The sequence below is a fragment of the Enhydra lutris genome, unplaced genomic scaffold, assembly GCF_002288905.1.
Source record: "Enhydra lutris kenyoni isolate GAN:26980312 unplaced genomic scaffold, ASM228890v2 scaffoldscaffold46, whole genome shotgun sequence".
NCBI classification, from domain to species: Eukaryota; Metazoa; Chordata; class Mammalia; order Carnivora; family Mustelidae; genus Enhydra; species Enhydra lutris.
This window is the reverse complement of record NW_019154130.1, coordinates 4,897,783-4,914,625: the sequence shown is the minus strand read 5'-3', so window position 1 is coordinate 4,914,625 and position 16,843 is coordinate 4,897,783. Positions and strand designations below refer to the sequence as shown.

At 55.3% G+C, this 16,843-nt stretch overlaps 1 protein-coding gene across 5 annotated transcripts; it reads right to left on the bottom strand.

The window, feature by feature from the left end:
* Positions 1 to 2,034: 2,034 nt before the first annotated feature.
* LOC111156413 (cyclin dependent kinase 2 associated protein 1) lies at positions 2,035 to 11,737 on the bottom strand. Of its 5 annotated transcripts, XR_002641203.1 has the most exons (5): positions 10,268 to 10,302; positions 6,886 to 6,983; positions 5,186 to 5,312; positions 2,633 to 2,800; positions 2,035 to 2,177 (listed from the first exon to the last, which is right to left on the bottom strand). XR_002641203.1 is itself a non-coding variant. In XM_022517289.1 (4 exons), the coding sequence occupies exons 1-4, from the start codon at positions 11,479 to 11,481 to the stop codon at positions 2,733 to 2,735; spliced, it is 348 nt and encodes a 115-aa protein (XP_022372997.1). In that variant the 5' UTR covers positions 11,482 to 11,737; the 3' UTR covers positions 2,035 to 2,732. The 5 variants fall into 5 exon arrangements, 4 of the variants coding, with proteins under 4 accessions (XP_022372997.1, XP_022372999.1, XP_022372998.1 ...); XM_022517289.1 differs by lacking the exon at positions 10,268 to 10,302 and adding an exon at positions 11,427 to 11,737 and having other exon boundaries at positions 2,035 to 2,800; XM_022517291.1 differs by lacking the exon at positions 10,268 to 10,302 and adding an exon at positions 11,625 to 11,735 and having other exon boundaries at positions 2,035 to 2,800.
* Positions 11,738 to 16,843: the final 5,106 nt, after the last annotated feature.

Here is a 16,843-nt window from a genome sequence, read left to right as displayed (position 1 = left end):
GTTAAAAATAAAACTTTTTGAAAAAAGCATTAATAATAAGTTCCATTCTTTTAATTAAAAATTTTTTTAAAGATTTTATTTATTTATGACCAAGATAGCAAGAAAGGGAAAGCAAGCAAGGAGAGCTGGAGAGGGAGAAGCAGGCTCCCTGCTAAGTAGGGAGCCTAATAGGGGGCTCGATCCCAGGACCCTGAGATCACGACCCAAGCCAAAGGCAAAAGGCAGATGTTTAACAACTGAGCCACCCAGGCTCCCCCAGGAAGTTCCATTTTTTTTTGAAAACTGTGGAAGGGAGTCAAACATTAGTGGCATTTTTGGGGCGCCTGGCTGGCTCAGTTGTTGGAGCATGGAAATCTTTGATCTCAGGGTCATGAGTTTGAGACCCACAACGGGGGTAGAGCTTTCTTAAAAAAAAGTACACGACATTCCCTATGGGTTTACAAGTGGATTTATGAGAGGAGTTTCCAGAAACCTGATTGTGAATTTGCACAAGGCCATCACTCAAGCTGGATCTGACCCCACAATTGTGTGGGTCTTTTAGGCAGAGGTAATAGCTTGGCTTGTCAGAACACATCTGGGGTTCACCCATAAAACAAGTAGGGGAGGGTGCCTGGGTGGCTCAGTGGGTTAAAGCCTCTGCCTTCGGCTCGGGTCATGATCCCAGGGTCCTGGGATCGAGCCCCGCATAGGGCGCTGTGCTCAGCGGGGAGCCTGCTTCCCCCTCTCTCTCTGCCTGCCTCTCTGCCTCCTTGTGATCTCTGTCAAATAAATAAATAAAATCTTAAAAAAAAAACAAGTAGGGGAAAAACCGTGACGGGAGAAGGCCACCGTCAGACAGGACCTACAGTCAAAACCAGCCCATTCAGCACGCACAGACCGCGTGCCCAGTAGCTGTGTCCAAAGAAATTCTCCTTTAAGGCAGAGGGTAAGGCTCTTCTCACCTCAGAGCGAGCTGGTCTGGAAGCTTAAGCATTGTGTGCAAGGCTTTGGAGGCCGGTCGGAGCACCCAGGACCCGTCCCCACATGGACCTCCATTCAGAAGGTAGCCACGCGCCTGGAAGGGTACGTGACAAGCGGTAACAGTGGAAAGAGAAACTTGAGAGCTGTAGACAGCAGAGACAGAGGCTTCAATCTGTCTCCTCTCTTGTACCTTTTGGAATTCGTGCACGAAACAGACATAGATATGCCCGCTCCCTTGAGTCCCTTACCCGCCTTTGGACCCGTCGTGGCTGGGCCCTTCCCTCCTGCCTGCAAAACTGACGCCATCCCTCCTTTGTCTCGGTCTCCAGGTCACCACGGATGGTGGTGACCAGGGCTTAGTTAGTGCCTCAGGAATGGAGTAAAAATCTCCACCAAATCCCTTTGGGGGTTGCTGCTGGGGCTCACCCCACAGTCTCAGCACAGCCAGCGCAGGCCAGCCTTCCTGAGCACCAGGGCGGCGGATTGTCCCCGGGCACCAGAGGAAGCTCACGGGAGTCCAGAGGCCACCTTGTAGGAGAACTAGACTCCTGGAGCAGCCCGGAAATGCTCACAGGACAAGCATCTGGAAGCTGAGAATGGCCTCACTGTGGGCAGGCGGCGGGAAGAGTCAGTAAGACCCCTCCACTAATGTTCCTGCTCACTTCCCTGGCGGGCACCCGCGTCCGCAGCAGTCACGACGCACCAGGATGCAGCTCTGCCTGACCCCCACCTTCCGACTTAGGCAAACAACTGCCTTCCCCAGCCCGGGATGTTTCGGCCATCGGCACACAAAATGTTTCTGGGACCAGGTGGGCAAACCCTCTGGGGCAGGGATCTCTCTCTCGTTGAAGGAGCGGTTTTTCATTTTGTTTTGTTTTAAAGATTTGATTTTTAAGTCACCACCACACGCGACGTGGGGCTTGAACTCACAAGCCCCAGATCAAGAGTTGCACCTCTAGGGACTGAGCCGGCTAGGTGCCCCCAAGGAGCTATTTTTTTAAAATATCACTTAAAAAAAAATACACAAAAAAAACCAACATTTAAGAATTCAAGGAACCCACACCTTAATACAAATTGTTAATGAAAATAAGCTTTATTACATCAAGTAATAAATACATACAAAGATGCAAAGAGTTTTAGTCATTTTTCTTCCAGATGTTTAGATCACCTTACGGGAAAAGCAGAACTGACATCCACACACAGTCTTGGCAGGAAAACTGGGGGGTGAGGGGGATCTTGTTAGGTCAGGTTTGGTAGGGTTGCTCTCTCTTCTGTATTTATAACTTGTGCATTTTTTAAAATTGACCTCAAAGCACTCGTAGTCATGCAAGCAAATGCTTAAGCACAAAAGAAGTTATATTAAGCGGAACACACACCGTGGGGCAAACGTATGCACTCAAAAAACAAACCAAAAAAACCCTCAGAGTTGTATTAGCTTATGAAAAAGAATGGAGAACAATCTGGGTAACGTAACTGGGAGCTCTGCTGTGAGATAGGTATCTTTTACGTGCATCTTTTAAATCAATGCTTAGGAGAAAAACAAAAACAAAAAAACAAAAACCCCTGGGTAATTCCTAACTATTGAAAAGGTAAATCCTAGTCCACTGCAAAATATTTCTCAATCTCAGAGCCTCGTGAACCACAGGAGGGACGTGGGAAGGAGAAACCAAACTGTTACCATTTTGAAAGCAAGAGTTTCATCTGAACATGGGAGATGAGCTGTAACTTCTGGTCTTAGACAAAGATGGAAAACCTTCTGCGCTGATCGGCAGCTAGGATCGGGCATTCCGTTCCGTTTCCGCCAAGCACTCTCGAACCAGTCCTCTGGCGTGAATGATGCCTGGAGGAGAAACAGAGGCTGAGGTCCAGCAGAACCCACTCCTGGAGAGGAAGAGGGCCCCGTGCAACCCAGCTGAAAAGCCCTCGCCCTGGAAGGGACCTCGAGACCTGCATCCAAACCACTCTGCAATTCCGGCGGTTTGAAAACCCCACCTCGAAGGCCTTCCCTCCTAGCCCAGACTCCTCTTCATGGCTCCTACCAATCCCTTTCCTCACACCGGGGACGACCAGCAAGCTCTCTCGGCAGGTCAGGCCATCAGAGGACCGAAGAAGGTGCGTCTCCATCTGCTTCCAGTAAGCCTGACCCACTCTGCAGAGTCCAGGTCTTCCGATCGTGATTTTTCTCTGGCTTCTTCATATTCTAAGTCCTAGAAAGGGCTTGTCCAGTGTCCAGCCTGCACAGTTAGGATGCAAGACTGCTCGTTTATGTCCAACCTTGGTCCACTGTGACGTTGCCCGCCGGGGGCCGAGAGCACCTTCCGCCCCATCACTCCCCTGCCTGTCTCCTCTCTCTGGTTTGCTGGCTACCATTTGGTTGTTGAGTTGGTTTTTTTGTTGTTATTGTCGTTGCCTTGAGTGAATGCCGTGAGATACTAATCTCGGTGAGATACTAATCTCGTTTTAAAAGGCACAAAGAATGTACTCCTTCTGAGAGGGGACAGCCGGAGGGCATTGTGAATGACATCCCCATGTCACGCAGGAGGCCACGTCCCACATATCTTATCTGCGAGCTTCAGAAGACTTTTTTCCAGAAAGGGCCAGACGAGTAAATATCTCAGGCTTTGCAGGCCACCTAGGCTCTGTCACAGCCGTTCAAGCAGCCACTAAGGAAGCAATGGGTGTGGCCATCTTCCAATAACCCTTTATTACCAACGCTGAAGTCTGAGCTACAGATCAGTTTCACGTGTCACAGAATCTTTTTTTTCTTAAGATGTTATTTATTTATTTGACAGAGACACAGTGAGGGAGCGAGCCCAAGCAGGGGGAGCGGGAGAGGGAGAAGCAGACCCCTGCTTAGCAGGGAGGCGGACACGGGGCTCGACCCAAGGACTCTGGGATCATGACCTGAGCCAAAGGCAGACGCTTAACGACTGAGCCACCCAGGAGCCCCAAAGAATCATCTCCCACCATTAAAAACTAAAAAACATGCTTGGCCTATCAGTTATAGTTTGCTGACCTACCTACCCGTGAGCCTTTATGACCCTTCTTTACCCTGCTCGGACATGAACTTGCCTAGCCTGGACTCGGCTACTGGTGAGCGTGACCGTGGGACCAGCTGTTCACGCAGCACTTGCCCTGGAGTCATCACGAGGCACATGCATCGGCTGGCCTGAACCCACTGGCTTTCTAGGGTGACTGCAGATCACCTGTTAGACTCTGGGGTCCAGCATCTTCCCAGGGACTTCCACACGGGTGGTCAGAACTCCAGATGTCAGGACTGTCTTGCTTCCCCTGCCTCCAAACAGAGGTCTGGACACAGAATGATGCTCACCCGCCCCAGCCCCTGGGGGTGGGTCAGGGTTCACCGCCCCCCCGACAAGCCCTGTCCACGACGGCTTCATAAACACCAGGGAAGCCCACTGCTGTACTCAGCCAGACTCGCCCACCATTGTGGAGTCCTGGCCTCCGCAGAAGCCCCCCTTTATGCCCCAGATTCACTCCAGACTCGCCTCTGCAGCCTTCCTCGGAAACACCAGATCCCTCCCGAAATTAATTCGCACCTAGGCCACTGCTGTTCTGCACCACCACCTTCTAGAACAGAAATGCTCTTCTCCCCTCCACCCCGGTGACTTCGCGAGGTGCCAGCCGATTTCATGCCCCCCCTCCCAGCCGCTCCGATCAGCTGGTCAGTCACGTAGTCACGTCTTCACGTGAGTCACCGGTTTTCTGTGACATCATGCTCCTGTCTGCCCTCTGCAATCACCAAGAACTTCAGAGCGTTCCTGCTCTCCCTCCCAGACTAGCATGGACCCAGGCGCTCCCTCGGGCTCTGCTCCAAAGAGCGGACAGCAGAGGGCAACACAGGACCCAGGACCTCACGACTCCGTGTCCCCGGCCCACCCAGAGAAGGAAAAGCCTGGCGCCTCTGGCCTCCTGCAGCTCCCTGGGCCCAGCAGCAGCCAACAGGGGCAGAGCAGGCAACAGACAAAACAGCAGGATCTGGGCTATAAAGATTCCTTTTTTAAAGCATACAGACCTTCCCAGAAGGCACACGAGGCCCTCCCGTCAGATCCCAAGAACACCTTCATCCCATGGCCCACCCTCGCCCTTGTCGAGGCCTCCACACCGGATTAACGATTTGAGAGCCCCTGAGGCACAGGGGACCTCCCCACACACCCCACAGGGAGGCGGCACCCGTCAGGGGAGTCTGGGTCCCACTACTTACCCCGTTTTAGTCTCTCCATGGCACTCTTGCTCCCAGCGTACGTGGGTCTGATCTCTTTCCCCAGCTCCTCGATGATGGCCAGCAGCTCAGCATACTTGCTTTGGGGTACCTGGCTGTTCCCTGTTCCCTAGAATCAAAAGGAAGAGCTTACATGGACCGATCCCTAACCTCACCCCAAGGCCAAAGTCAGGACCGCACCATACGCCAGCCACTGCGAGGACAGGGCAGGGAGAGGCCTGGCCCTGAGGCGGCTCCTGGAGGCAGGGCAGCCTGGCCTAGTCTCCCGGAGCGGCCGTCTGTGGGGGGGCCAGGCTGGTCCACCCTGAGGGGTAACCGCAGACCAGAGAGCTGGGCCTCTCTGCTGTCCTCCTGCAGAGAACGAAACCACCAGCAGCCTCCAGAAGGCTTTTAACATCTCAGATGAGAAAAAAAAAGGACCGGCTTGTCTCGGCAACCACCAGGTACTTCCCAGGACCTAGGTCGATGCACATGTACATCCCAGGGGAGGACGGTCCCGAGCACGGGGGCGAGACGGGGGCCACACCTTGGGGTCAGCAGGACTACAAAGAATTGCCAAAGACCGTCCGGACAGAACACAGAACGTGTTTCAATTCACTCATTCGCCCCCTCCGCCGGCAGGGCTCACCCCACAAAACCCCTTTTTCTCTAGACCCCACCCATAGCCCAAGTAAGCACCCCGATGAGTGAGGCTGGGGTCCCTGGGGCCCCCCCCAAGGCCCTCGCCTACTCCTCCCTCCTCCTCTGCCACCTCCGTGTCCTGCCTCCAGGGCCTTCCTCCTGTCCTCGCTCAGCTCCCCAGCACCCTCCGGACATCGCCTCCTGGCCCGGCGGTCCTCCCTGCCATCCTCCCACTGCCGCTTTCTCCGGCGGTCCTGGCCCAGGTCCCGCATCTGCTCCTGGGACAGCACGGCCTGGCGCGGCATGGCCGGCCACCACCCTCTCCCCGGGACAGCCTCCGCGGCGACCCTAGAATGCCGCTGCGTTCCAGTGACGGCAGAGAACCCGACGGCAGCTACGGCCAGAGGGCACCGAGGCGTGCGGCCTGGCCAGGTCCGTCCACCGGCGACAGCCAGTGAGGCCAGTGCCAGCATCGACCCCGCTGGGCGGTAAGGAATCAGATCTCTACGAGGCTGCCAAGCAGGGGGCAGAACCACAGAGAACCCCCGTGGCCTGGCTCAAGGACCCCCGTTCTGATGATGCACTTCTGGGCTCCAGAAGGATAGGGCCCTGTCCTCCTCTTTGCTGGGGCCACGACCTGAAGGGAGGGAGTGAGAACAGGGTCCGCTCTCCCCTGCCCAGGCTCAGTGCAGAGCCCAGGTCAGGCCTCACTTCCTCAGGAGTCCAGTCCAGAGACCCCCGCCACAGGGACACACGTGGCCAGCAGCCCCAACAGGGTGTGCAGCCCTTGGGCCTTCCCAGCCTCTCCTCGGGCTCTCCGCCCCCCACCTCTCAGGACCCCCGGGAAACACACATCCCACGCCTCGCCCTGATGCCTCGAGGCTTGAGACTGGAGGCTGGCCAGGGCCGTGGTGAAAATCCAGATGACCGTTCCATCCTGTCACGTCTACTGTGTCTGTCCCAGCCGCTCTCCTGCCCGGATGGCGGGAAGCATGTCCCCTTGGTGCCCAGGCCAGCCCCATGGCCCCTCCCGCCCGTCACACATCCCCCCACTGCCCTACCTGGGTGTAGCCGAGAGATGGCGGCCCGTAGTCGCTCAGCAGCTGGCGGTACTGGGAGGATGTCGCCATGCTGGTGGAGGGCGGGTGGACGCTTCCAGCTACGGGGGACAAGAGAAGAGTCAGCGATCGTGTAACTGTACCCAAAGCAAAGACTCTGGGTCCTGCCACAGTACCCTTACCCCAGGACCATGCCAAACAGCAGTGTTTTGTCCTCAAAGGACAGAGACCCCACTCCCGTCCCCTGGTTCGGCGATGGCCGATGCTCAGCCCAGATGACAGGAAGGTGCAGCGAGCAGGTCGCCGCTCCTCATTCCCACCAGCACAGCGGCCGCCGCGCCCCAACCACCGGGCTCACTCCTGGCCGCGAGGTCGGGATCGGTAGCAAAGATGAAATCTGTGGCTACCCTTGGCCTCATCCCTGCCACAGGGGCCCACCTGCTACTGGGGCTGGTCCACACGGCGCGTGCCCGGCCCCCCGCCCACGTCTGCTAAGGGAGACAGGAAGGGCTCCGAGGGCCGGAGACCTCCCCACTGCAGGAGACAGGCTCACTGGACCCCAGGTCCGGAATCTGGAGTCTATCACCGTGTGTCTGCGTGTCCTCGGTCGCCCTCCGTCTGCCTGAGCCCCTGTGGTTCCCTCCCCAAAGAGGGGCCAGGACCCGCAACAGTCTGCTCCTACGGCTGGATGGCTCCCACCCCAAGAGGGGAGGGACAGGGCCCCGTCTGTGGACGGCAGCACTCAGACACCCCGTCCCTCAGCGGCGAGGGAGCACGTGGGGACAGGGCCCGGCTCGGAACGGAGTCTCCGGGCTGGGGGGGGTGGGGAGTCATCAGCGGGGAATTTTCCGGCTCCAGCTCGGTAGCCGGAAGCGTGCAGACCCATAATGGCGGCCAAGTGGCCATTAGCGGGTAGAGGATGTCCTGCAGAATTACAAACAGCGGTAACCATGGAGAATTTACCTAGCCCTCCTCGGCAGCCGACCGCCTGCCTCCACGCCCAGCCGAGGAGCAGCTCCCCCTCTGCCTGCCGCCCCCAGAGCCACACGGTCTCTCAAGCACACGGCGCACTACGCAGACTTGGCCCCGGGGATGGACAGCTGGTGCCAGGCTGGCCAAAGCGACCAGCTGCTCATCTGGTGCGAGCAGGGGAGGGGACGGGGAGGAAGGACGCTCGGGAGCTCCGGCTGCCGGAGTGCAAGGGGCCCTCGGGGAGCCCTGGAGGCCCGCACCGGGAAGAGACACACAGTCTGGAGAGGGTGGGCGTTCTCCTGAGCCACATGCCACAGGACAGGCTGGCATCCCGAGCCCTGTCCCTCTGTCCTTCTGGCCAGGAGCTGGGAACAGCTCTGTACCTGAGATGTCCTCCTCGCTCTCAGGCCTGCCCCGATTTTACCTCTCCCACCCCAAGCCGGGGCCCCGGTTTAGGCTCCGATGTGGGGTGCCCAGTCAGGGAACATGGTTTCTGCCGCCTCTCGGCTGGTAAGAGGGCACATCACGGGGCCTGTCCTCGCCCCAGTCGCCACGCCTCTCAAGCAGGGACGGTAAGACACCTGTGCTACGGGGCCCACAGTGCTCAGGCAGGGGATGAACCACCAGCAGTACTGCGACCTCCATCCAAGGCAACCACAGACGTGCAGCGGCTGGAGCACAGGGATAGGGCGGGTGCCCCCCCAAGGACCCCTCTCCACAGCAGCCAAACACCAACTTCCCGAACCTCCTGATGTGGGCAGTGAGTGTGGTCTTTGCGGCCCCAGATCCGGGTTCCAGCCCTGACTGCCACAAGATATCACACCTCTCTGGAAGGCCAGGACGCTAAGTGCAACCCCAGGGGGGTACACACCCCTGCAGAGCAGCCCAGGGTCTAGGACATTCCGGTTGTGGGCAGGAGATGAGCGGGACTCGGGAGCTCACTCCCTGAACCGCCCTCACCTCTTGCTGCTAGTCCCATGTTTCTCACCTCCCTGCCTCCTGGCCCACCTGCTCTCCCACAGACGAGTGCCGGGACCAGGACTCGCTCTGGCTGTGACCTTGAAGAGACCTTTCCCTCTCTGGGCTTCAGTTTCTCCACCTGTTTGAGGCAATGGTTCCCAACAGAATGTCTAAAATCCCAGTCTTCCATGGGTCTAGGGTTCGGTCGAGGGGGTGGGCGCTGAGAGAGAGGGAGGACAAATCACCTGGTTGGGTGGGGGGCTGGGGTCAGACAACCGCTGAGGGCTTGCCTTTCCCATCACCAGGTGACATGGTAGGTGACCCCAAGCGTGTGTCAGTGCCAGTCTCTTACTCTGCTGAACAGGAGGGGGGTGTGTGTGAGGCCCTGGGGAGAGTCGGCAGAAGGGCCCTGAGTTCTACTCATGCCCACTCCTTCCGGCAGACACGGGGAGGGCCAGTGCAGCGGACTGCAGGAGGCCAGGGAGAAAACCAGACTGGGCGTGAGCACGGCAGTCTCCGAGCATCACAGACAATGCACACAGTGTGCGGGGACCAGGGAGGGCCCGGAGCCGAGGGAGGGATTGGCAGAGGCCAGCAGCTCCTGGGGCCAGGCGCAGCTCCCCGCCCCCACGCCAGACAAAGAGCGGCCTGGGCCTGGGGAGCTGGCGGCCTTTCCCGCCACTTGGGGCGCCTGGGGGGGGTGGGATGTGCTCTCCGGCGGGGAGGCGGGGGCTTTGTCTAACTCCGCCACTGCCACCGCCGGCCAGGCCGCGGCTTGGCAACCCGCGAGCAGGAGGCAGTGCCGGAGGGCGTGAGGGATGATGACAAGGAAGCCGGAGGAGCGGCAGCGGAGAGTCCATCTTGGATGCAAATGGCAGGGGGAGGCTGGGGCTTTCTGAAGGGTCCATGGGGAGGCGCGCAGCCCCCCCGCCATAACACCAGATATCTGGGGACCTCAGCAGTCTTCCTGGCAATCAGCACAGAGGAAAACCTGTGCACAGGTGCCAGCCAGCCCAGCACAGGGCTGCAGGGGTCCTGAGTGGGTGCCCCTGTCACTTGACCCCAATCCCCAAAGGTCTCAGTTTAGGACACCTGCCTCAAGTATCCGAGGCCAGGCCTGAGATTTCCAGGGTGCCCACGCTGGCAGCAAGACCTTCCGGCCTGCATACCCCAGAAACGGATGAGGCAAGCAAAGAGAAATCTTAACTGGACCACAAAGCCTGTCCCTGTAAGGTCTGCAGACCCTGAAGGTGGTGCGAACATTTGAGAAAATAGTGGCTGTTGGCTCTTGGGACGCAGACCCCAAAATTTAACCAATTCAACTTTGCCTCCACTGGCACCCTGAATCTTAACCCTTTCCAACCCCCAAATCTGTGTCCTATAAGTTGAAATACATATAGACAGACATACTGATTTCCTGGGTCCCTCTTCAGCTTTTTGGAGTTAGAGTCACCGTTTGGAGACAAGGCCCAAAACTCGCGGCCAACTGCCAACGTGGCATTTCTGACCAGCAAGGCCAATCCCCACCCCCACCAGGCCTCTGCCCCCTCCCCCCTCCAACGCGCCTGCTTTTTTGGAAGTCAGCTGCCAAGTGTCTAAAGGAGAAAGACCCAAGCAAGGGGAAAAGCAGATCACACCCTAACCTCACCATCTTCCTTCCCCGACCCCAGGCCTCCCTGGATCCCTGCGGCAAGCTCCGGGGCACAGCCTGGAGCCGCCTGACAACTTCTGGAGGAGTTTCCTGGGATCGCCGGGCTCCAGCCCCCGGGAAGGGGGAGGACGCCCCTCCACTCCGGCTTCCGCAGAAGGGGCCTTCGAAGCCCAGACTTGGGGGCTCCGAGATGCGGGGGTCTGGGCTGAACGCCGCCCTCACCCACCGCCCGCAGGCGCTCAGAAGCCCCCGGTCTTCTCCAACTTCTGTCACTCCGCGCACGCCTGAGGGGACATCCGGCGTGCCGCGTTGCGGGCACCCCAGCTCCGGCGCGCCGGACCGAGCCTCCACGGATGGTCGAGTCCCCCGCACCGCCGGTGACCCCAGCGGCCCCGCGCGCTCAGGGGGAGCTCGCACCTGGCACGCTCGCCGCCCCCGCCCTGCCCACGCACGGCCTGGCCTGGCTCGCCTGCACCCCTGCAGCCCGCTCCCCACCCAGCCCCGGGCCCGCGCCCCCTGCTCCCCAAGGGCGACCCGGGCCCCGCGCCCCGCTCCCGGCGTGGCCCGGCCGCTCCCGACTCCCGCCGGCAGGGGCCCTCGCCGAGCCGCCCAAAAGCCAGAGGAAAAAGGAGCAGAGAAAAGCCTCCCCCACCCTCGCCCGCCGCGCTCCCCGCGATCCCTCGGCCGCCGGCGTTGGGGGGGGACCTCGGCGGCCGCCCGCGCCCCCGGCCCCGGCCCCGGCCGAGCCCCGCCGCGGCACGGGGCGCCCCAGCGAACTTTGGCGGCGCGGGCGCCGGAATCATGGCGGCGGCGGCCGCGCTGCCCCGGGCCGGGACCCGGTGCCCGGCGCCCCCGGCCACCGCGGGCCCCCGGGAGCCGGGGCCGGGGCCGGGCGCGCCGGCCCCCAACTTGGCGGCACTTGGGGCGCGGCGCGCGCGGCCCGCGGGGCGCACTCACTCACCGGCGTTGAGGGAGGCGGCGGGCATGTGCGCGGCCAAGTTCGGTTTGTAAGACATCCCCCCGAGCGGCGGGGCGCGCCGGGGCGCCGCGGGGCCAGGCCCGCGAGGGCGGCGGCGGCGGCGGCGGCGGCGAGGCCGGGCGGCGGAGGCGGGCCCGGCGTCCGAGCGCCCGTCCGTGCGCCCGCCGAGCTCCCGCGCACTTTTTGTTGTTGACGGCTCGGGCCGCACCGGCAAATATGGCCGTCCCTCACCCTGACACCCGCTGCAGTATATCACCCATACATCGGGCGGGCGGGCGCAGGGGCGGCCGCAAACTTTGAGCAGAGCCAGCGGGGCCGGCCCGGGCCGGGAGGGGGCGGCCCGGCACGCCGCGGCCCGGCGTCAGGGGGCGGCTCCGCCCGCGGCCGCGCCCCGCGCCTCCGGCCGCGCTGGGCGCCCGCAACTTGGCAAAGTTTGGGGGGCTGGGTCCCGGCGGCGCCCGGGGCTCGCGTGGGTCCCTTTCTTCTGCTAGGCTCTCAGCGCCCGGAGACTCGCTATTTTACCGCTTCGTCTCTTTCTTTCCTTCCTTCCTTCCTTTTTTTTTTTTTTTTTTTTTTTTAATAGCTAGGTAGGATTTCAGAATTACTTTTTTCCCCCTTGGATGTGGGGGCAGGGATGGAAAATTACCTGGAGAAAATGGTGGCGAGTGGTATTTTTAAGCACGTAGATCATTCCAGACGCCGAAGTCTGGCCATTCCCCAGAATAAGAACAACCAATTCTTGACATTGATTTCAAATAAATTTCGTGTCCCTGTCAGTATTAAGTGGTTTTTAACCCTTCTGGAGGCCTACGAGACTCCTTGGAGACTGACAAAAACCAGAGGCCTCTTCCGTGCGAAATTCACTGTTGCATCCACATAAACTCTACATCTTAACTCATTCAGATGTTTAAGAAGCGCCTACTATGTGCCTGGCACCGGTCCAGGCGCCGAGGATACAAGAATGAACCTGACAAAATTTCTACGTTCCTGGAGTAATTTTTTTATTGAAGTAACAATTTTCCGCCCTCCTCCCACCCCCACCCCTCCCGGCCATCTTCAGGTCTGACCGAAACGTAGCATCAAATGTGTATCTTGGATTAGATGACTAAGCTTTTAAAGGTACTGTTTCTTGGCGTTCCCCTTAAACAGTAAAGCTCGTCAAAATACACAGGATACCCACCCTTTTCTGCCGTTTTTAATCGCCATGCCTTGCAGATTTTAATTAGTCACAGACCTTCAGGCACATCTGGATCTAGTGAAGACATCAACCTCCCCACCGAGAGGGAAGGGTTACCACACATGCCTTCCCTCTTCCCATTTAGGATACAAAGTGCAGGTGATACCCCCTCTCCAGCTTAACCAGCACCCCCGGGGATCAGTTTTAGGATCTTTCAGCCAAGGATGCTCAGGGAAATTTCATTTCGTGAATGAATTAATGCCAAGCTCTCCTACACTGCCCCAGGGGCCCAAATACTCCAGAGTAGCATTGTCCATTCGAAATATAAAAGCGAGCCACATATGTAATTTTAAATTTTCTAGCTGTCACAGTTTAGAAATCAAAAGACTGGTGAAACTGATCTGTTTGACACAATATATCTTGAACAATATGTCAAATATAATGAACATAGAGAAGTTAAGATACTTTCTATTCTTTTCATCCTACAGAGCCTTGGAGAAGTAGCATGCATTGCACACACTCACAGGGGATCTTAATTCAGACTAGTCACTTTTCAAGGGTGCCACAGCCCCAAGAGGTAGGGGCTTTCCTATTGGACAGTGCAGGGCTAGAAGCTGCAAGGAGAGAGCTCATAAGGCACATACACCTGGGTACTAATTCTGGCTCTACCTGAGAGCTGTGTGCCTGGGCCTCGGTTTCCTTGATGCAAGAATCTGGATCTCAGAGACCTGCCCCATTCCTCCTGCAAATGGTCTGGGCTATTCTCTTTTGATATTATTTTTTGACGTGATGCCTAACCCCTTTACTTTAAGGCCAGATCATCACTGAAAACTCTTTTTTTTAAGACTTTATTTATTTGACAGACATAGATCACAAGTAGGCAGAGAGGCAGGCAGAGAGGGAGGGGGAAGCAGGCTCCCTGCCGAGCAGAGAGCCCAAGGCGGGGCTCCATCCCAGGACCCTGGGATCATGACCTGAGCCGAAGGCAGAGGCTTTAACCCACTGAGCCATCCAGGCGCCCCTTTTCTTTTGTTTTTAATTGACATACAATTCATTTAGCTTAAAATGTACCCCCTTTTTTAATGTACCCTTTTAAAATATATAATTACACCTAGCTTTAGGCAACTGCTAATCTATATTCTATGAACTGACCTATTCTGGACAATTCATATAAATGGAATTACACAACGTGTGACCTTTCATGCCTGGCTTCTAAGCATGTTTTCAAGGTTCATCTGTGTTGTAATACATATCAGTACTTTGTTCCTTTTTTATGGCTGAATAATATTCCACTGTACGGATAGGTTCTGTTTTGTTTCTCCATCTACCCATTGAGGGACATCTGGGTTATGTCTACTTTTTGGCTATTGTGAATACCACTGCTACGAACATAGGTGTGCAACTTTTTGTGGGAACATATTTTCAATCCTTTGGGATCTATACCCAGGAATGGAATTGTTAGGCCATATAGTAACTCCCTTTCACTTTTTGAGAAACTATCAAACTTATTTCCATAGTGGCTGTACCATTTTCCATTCCTACCAGTGATGTAAAAGTGTTCCAGTTACTTCTCACTGATATTTTTATTATCTGGCTTTTTTTTTTTTTTAAATCCTAGTGGATGAAAACTTTTTTTAAAAAAATATTTTATTTATTTATTTGACAGAGAGATCACAAATAGGCAGAGAGGCAGGCAGAGAGAGAGGAGGAAGCAGGCTCCCTGCTGAGCAGAGAGCCCAATGAGGGGCTCAATCCCAAGACCCCGGGATCATGACCTGAGCCGAAGGCAGAGGCTTAACCCACTGAGCCACCCAGACGCCCCTGGATGTGAACTTTTTTTTTTTTTTTTTTTTTTGCAGAGGACAAGTCAGGAGAGAGGCAGGCAGAGAGAGACAGGAGGAGGCAGGCTCCCTGCTGAGCAGAGAGCCCGATGCGGGACTCGATCCCATGACCCTGAGATCATGACCTGAGCTGAAGGCAGAGGCTTTAACCACTGAGCCACCCAGGCGCCCCTGAATGTGAACTTTTATCTCATGGTTTTGATTTGCATTTTTCTAGTGAATAGTGATGCTGAGAATCTTTCCCTGTGTTTTCTAACCATTTGTAGATCTTGGGAGATATATGTCTATTCTGGTCCTTTGCCCATTTTTTGTGTTCTTTTTCTTTTTTAAGATTTTATTTATTTATTATTTTTAAAGATTTCACTTATGTATTTGAGACAGAGAGAGAGACTTCATGAGAGAGAGAGCATGAGCAGGAGGTAGGGGCAGAGGGAGAGGGAGAAGCAGACTCCTTGCTGAGCCGGGAGCCTGACACAGGGCTCCATCCTAGGACTCCAGGATGGAGCCCCTAAGATTTTATTAAGTAATCTTGGGGTGCCTGGGTGGCTCAGTCGTTAAGCATCTGACTTCAGCTCAGGTCATGATCCCAGGGTCCTGGGATCGAGCCCCACATTGGGCTCCCTGCTTAGTGGGAAGCCCGCTTCTCCCTTTCCCCCTACCCATGCTTGTGTTCCGTCTCTTGCTGTCTCTCTGTCAAATAAATAAATAAAATCATTTAAAAAGAATAAGTACTCACTACACCCCAACATGGGGCTTGAACTTACAGGCCCAAGATTCAAGGGCTGCACGCTTCGTGGACTGAGCCAGCCAGGCACTCTTGCCCATTTTTAAATTGAGATTTCTCTTTATGCTAGGTTATAAGAATTCTTTATGTATTCTGGAAAGAGTTGCTTCTCAGATATATAATTTGCAAATCTTCTCTCCCGTTCTGTGGGTTGTCTTTTAATTTTCTTGATAATGTCCATGGACACATAAGTTCTTAATTTGAAGTCCAATTTATCTATTTTTTTTTCTTTTGGTTTGCTTCTGCTCTTGGTGTCATTTTTATTTTTTAAGATTTCATTTATTGGGGCGCCTGGGTGGCTCAGTGGGTTAAAACCTCTGCCTTCGGCTCAGGTCATGATCTCAGGGTCCTGGGATCGAGCCCCACATAGGGCTCTCTGCTCAGCGGGGACTCTGCTTCCCCCTCTCTGCCTGCCTCTCTGCCTACTTGTGATCTCTCTCTTCCTCTGTCAAGTAAATAAATAAAACCTTTTAAAAAAATCTTTATAAGATTTTATTTATTTATTTGACAGAGATCACAAGTAGGCAGAGAGGCAGGCGGGGGCGGGGGAGGGAAAGCATGCTCTCCACTGAGCAGAGAGCCAGATATGGGACACGATCCCAGGACCCTGAGATCAGGACCTGAACTGAAAGCAGAGGCTTACCCCACTGAGCCACTCAGGTACCCGTCTTTGAAAGAGTTTTAAAGTTTTTGTTCTTGCATTTAGGTATTTGATCCATTTTTATTTTTTATTATTTTTAAGGATTTTATTTATTTATTTGACCCAGAGAGAGTTCAAGCAGGGGGAGCAGACAGAGGGAGAGGAAGAAGCCGGCTCCCCAAAGAGCGAGGAGCCAGACATGGGACTCAATCCCAGGACCCTCTGAAATCATGCCCTGAGCCCAAGGCAGACATTCAACCAACTGAGCCACCCAGGTGCTCCATGTGTTTGATCCATTTTTAAATTAGTTATTGTGTATGGTGTGATGTGGGTCCAAGTTCATTCTTTGTACGTTGGAGTCTAGCTGTCTGCGTACCATTCACTAGGAAGACTGTTCTTTCCCATTGAATGGTCTTGGCACCCTTGTTGAAAATCAACTGATGATAAAGATAAGTGTTTATTTCTAGACTCTCAGTCCTGTTCCGTCAGTCTGCAGGTCTATTCCTACACCAAAGTCACATGGCTTTGATTACTCTAGCTTTGAAGTGAGCTTTGAATTGAGGAGGTGCAAATACTCCAACTTTGTTTTTCTTTTTCAGGATTGTTTTGGCTCTTTGGGTCCCTTGCCTTTTCATGCTAGTTTTAGGATCAGATTGTTCATTAAAAAATTTTTTTTAAAAAGGGCTACTGGAATTCCTACAGGGCGTGTATTAAATCTGTGTATCAGTTTAGGGAGTGTTGCTATCTTAATTGCATTATTGTCCTCCAACCCGTGAATGCAGGCTGTCGTTACATTTAGGAAGGTTTATTCCCTGTAGCTTCAGCAATGTCTTATATTTCCAGCGTGCAAGTCTTGTATTTCTTTTTTATTTATTTTTATTTTTATTTTTTTTAAAGATTTTATTTATTTATTTGACAGAGAGATCACAAGCAGGCAGAGAGGCAGGCAGAGAGAGA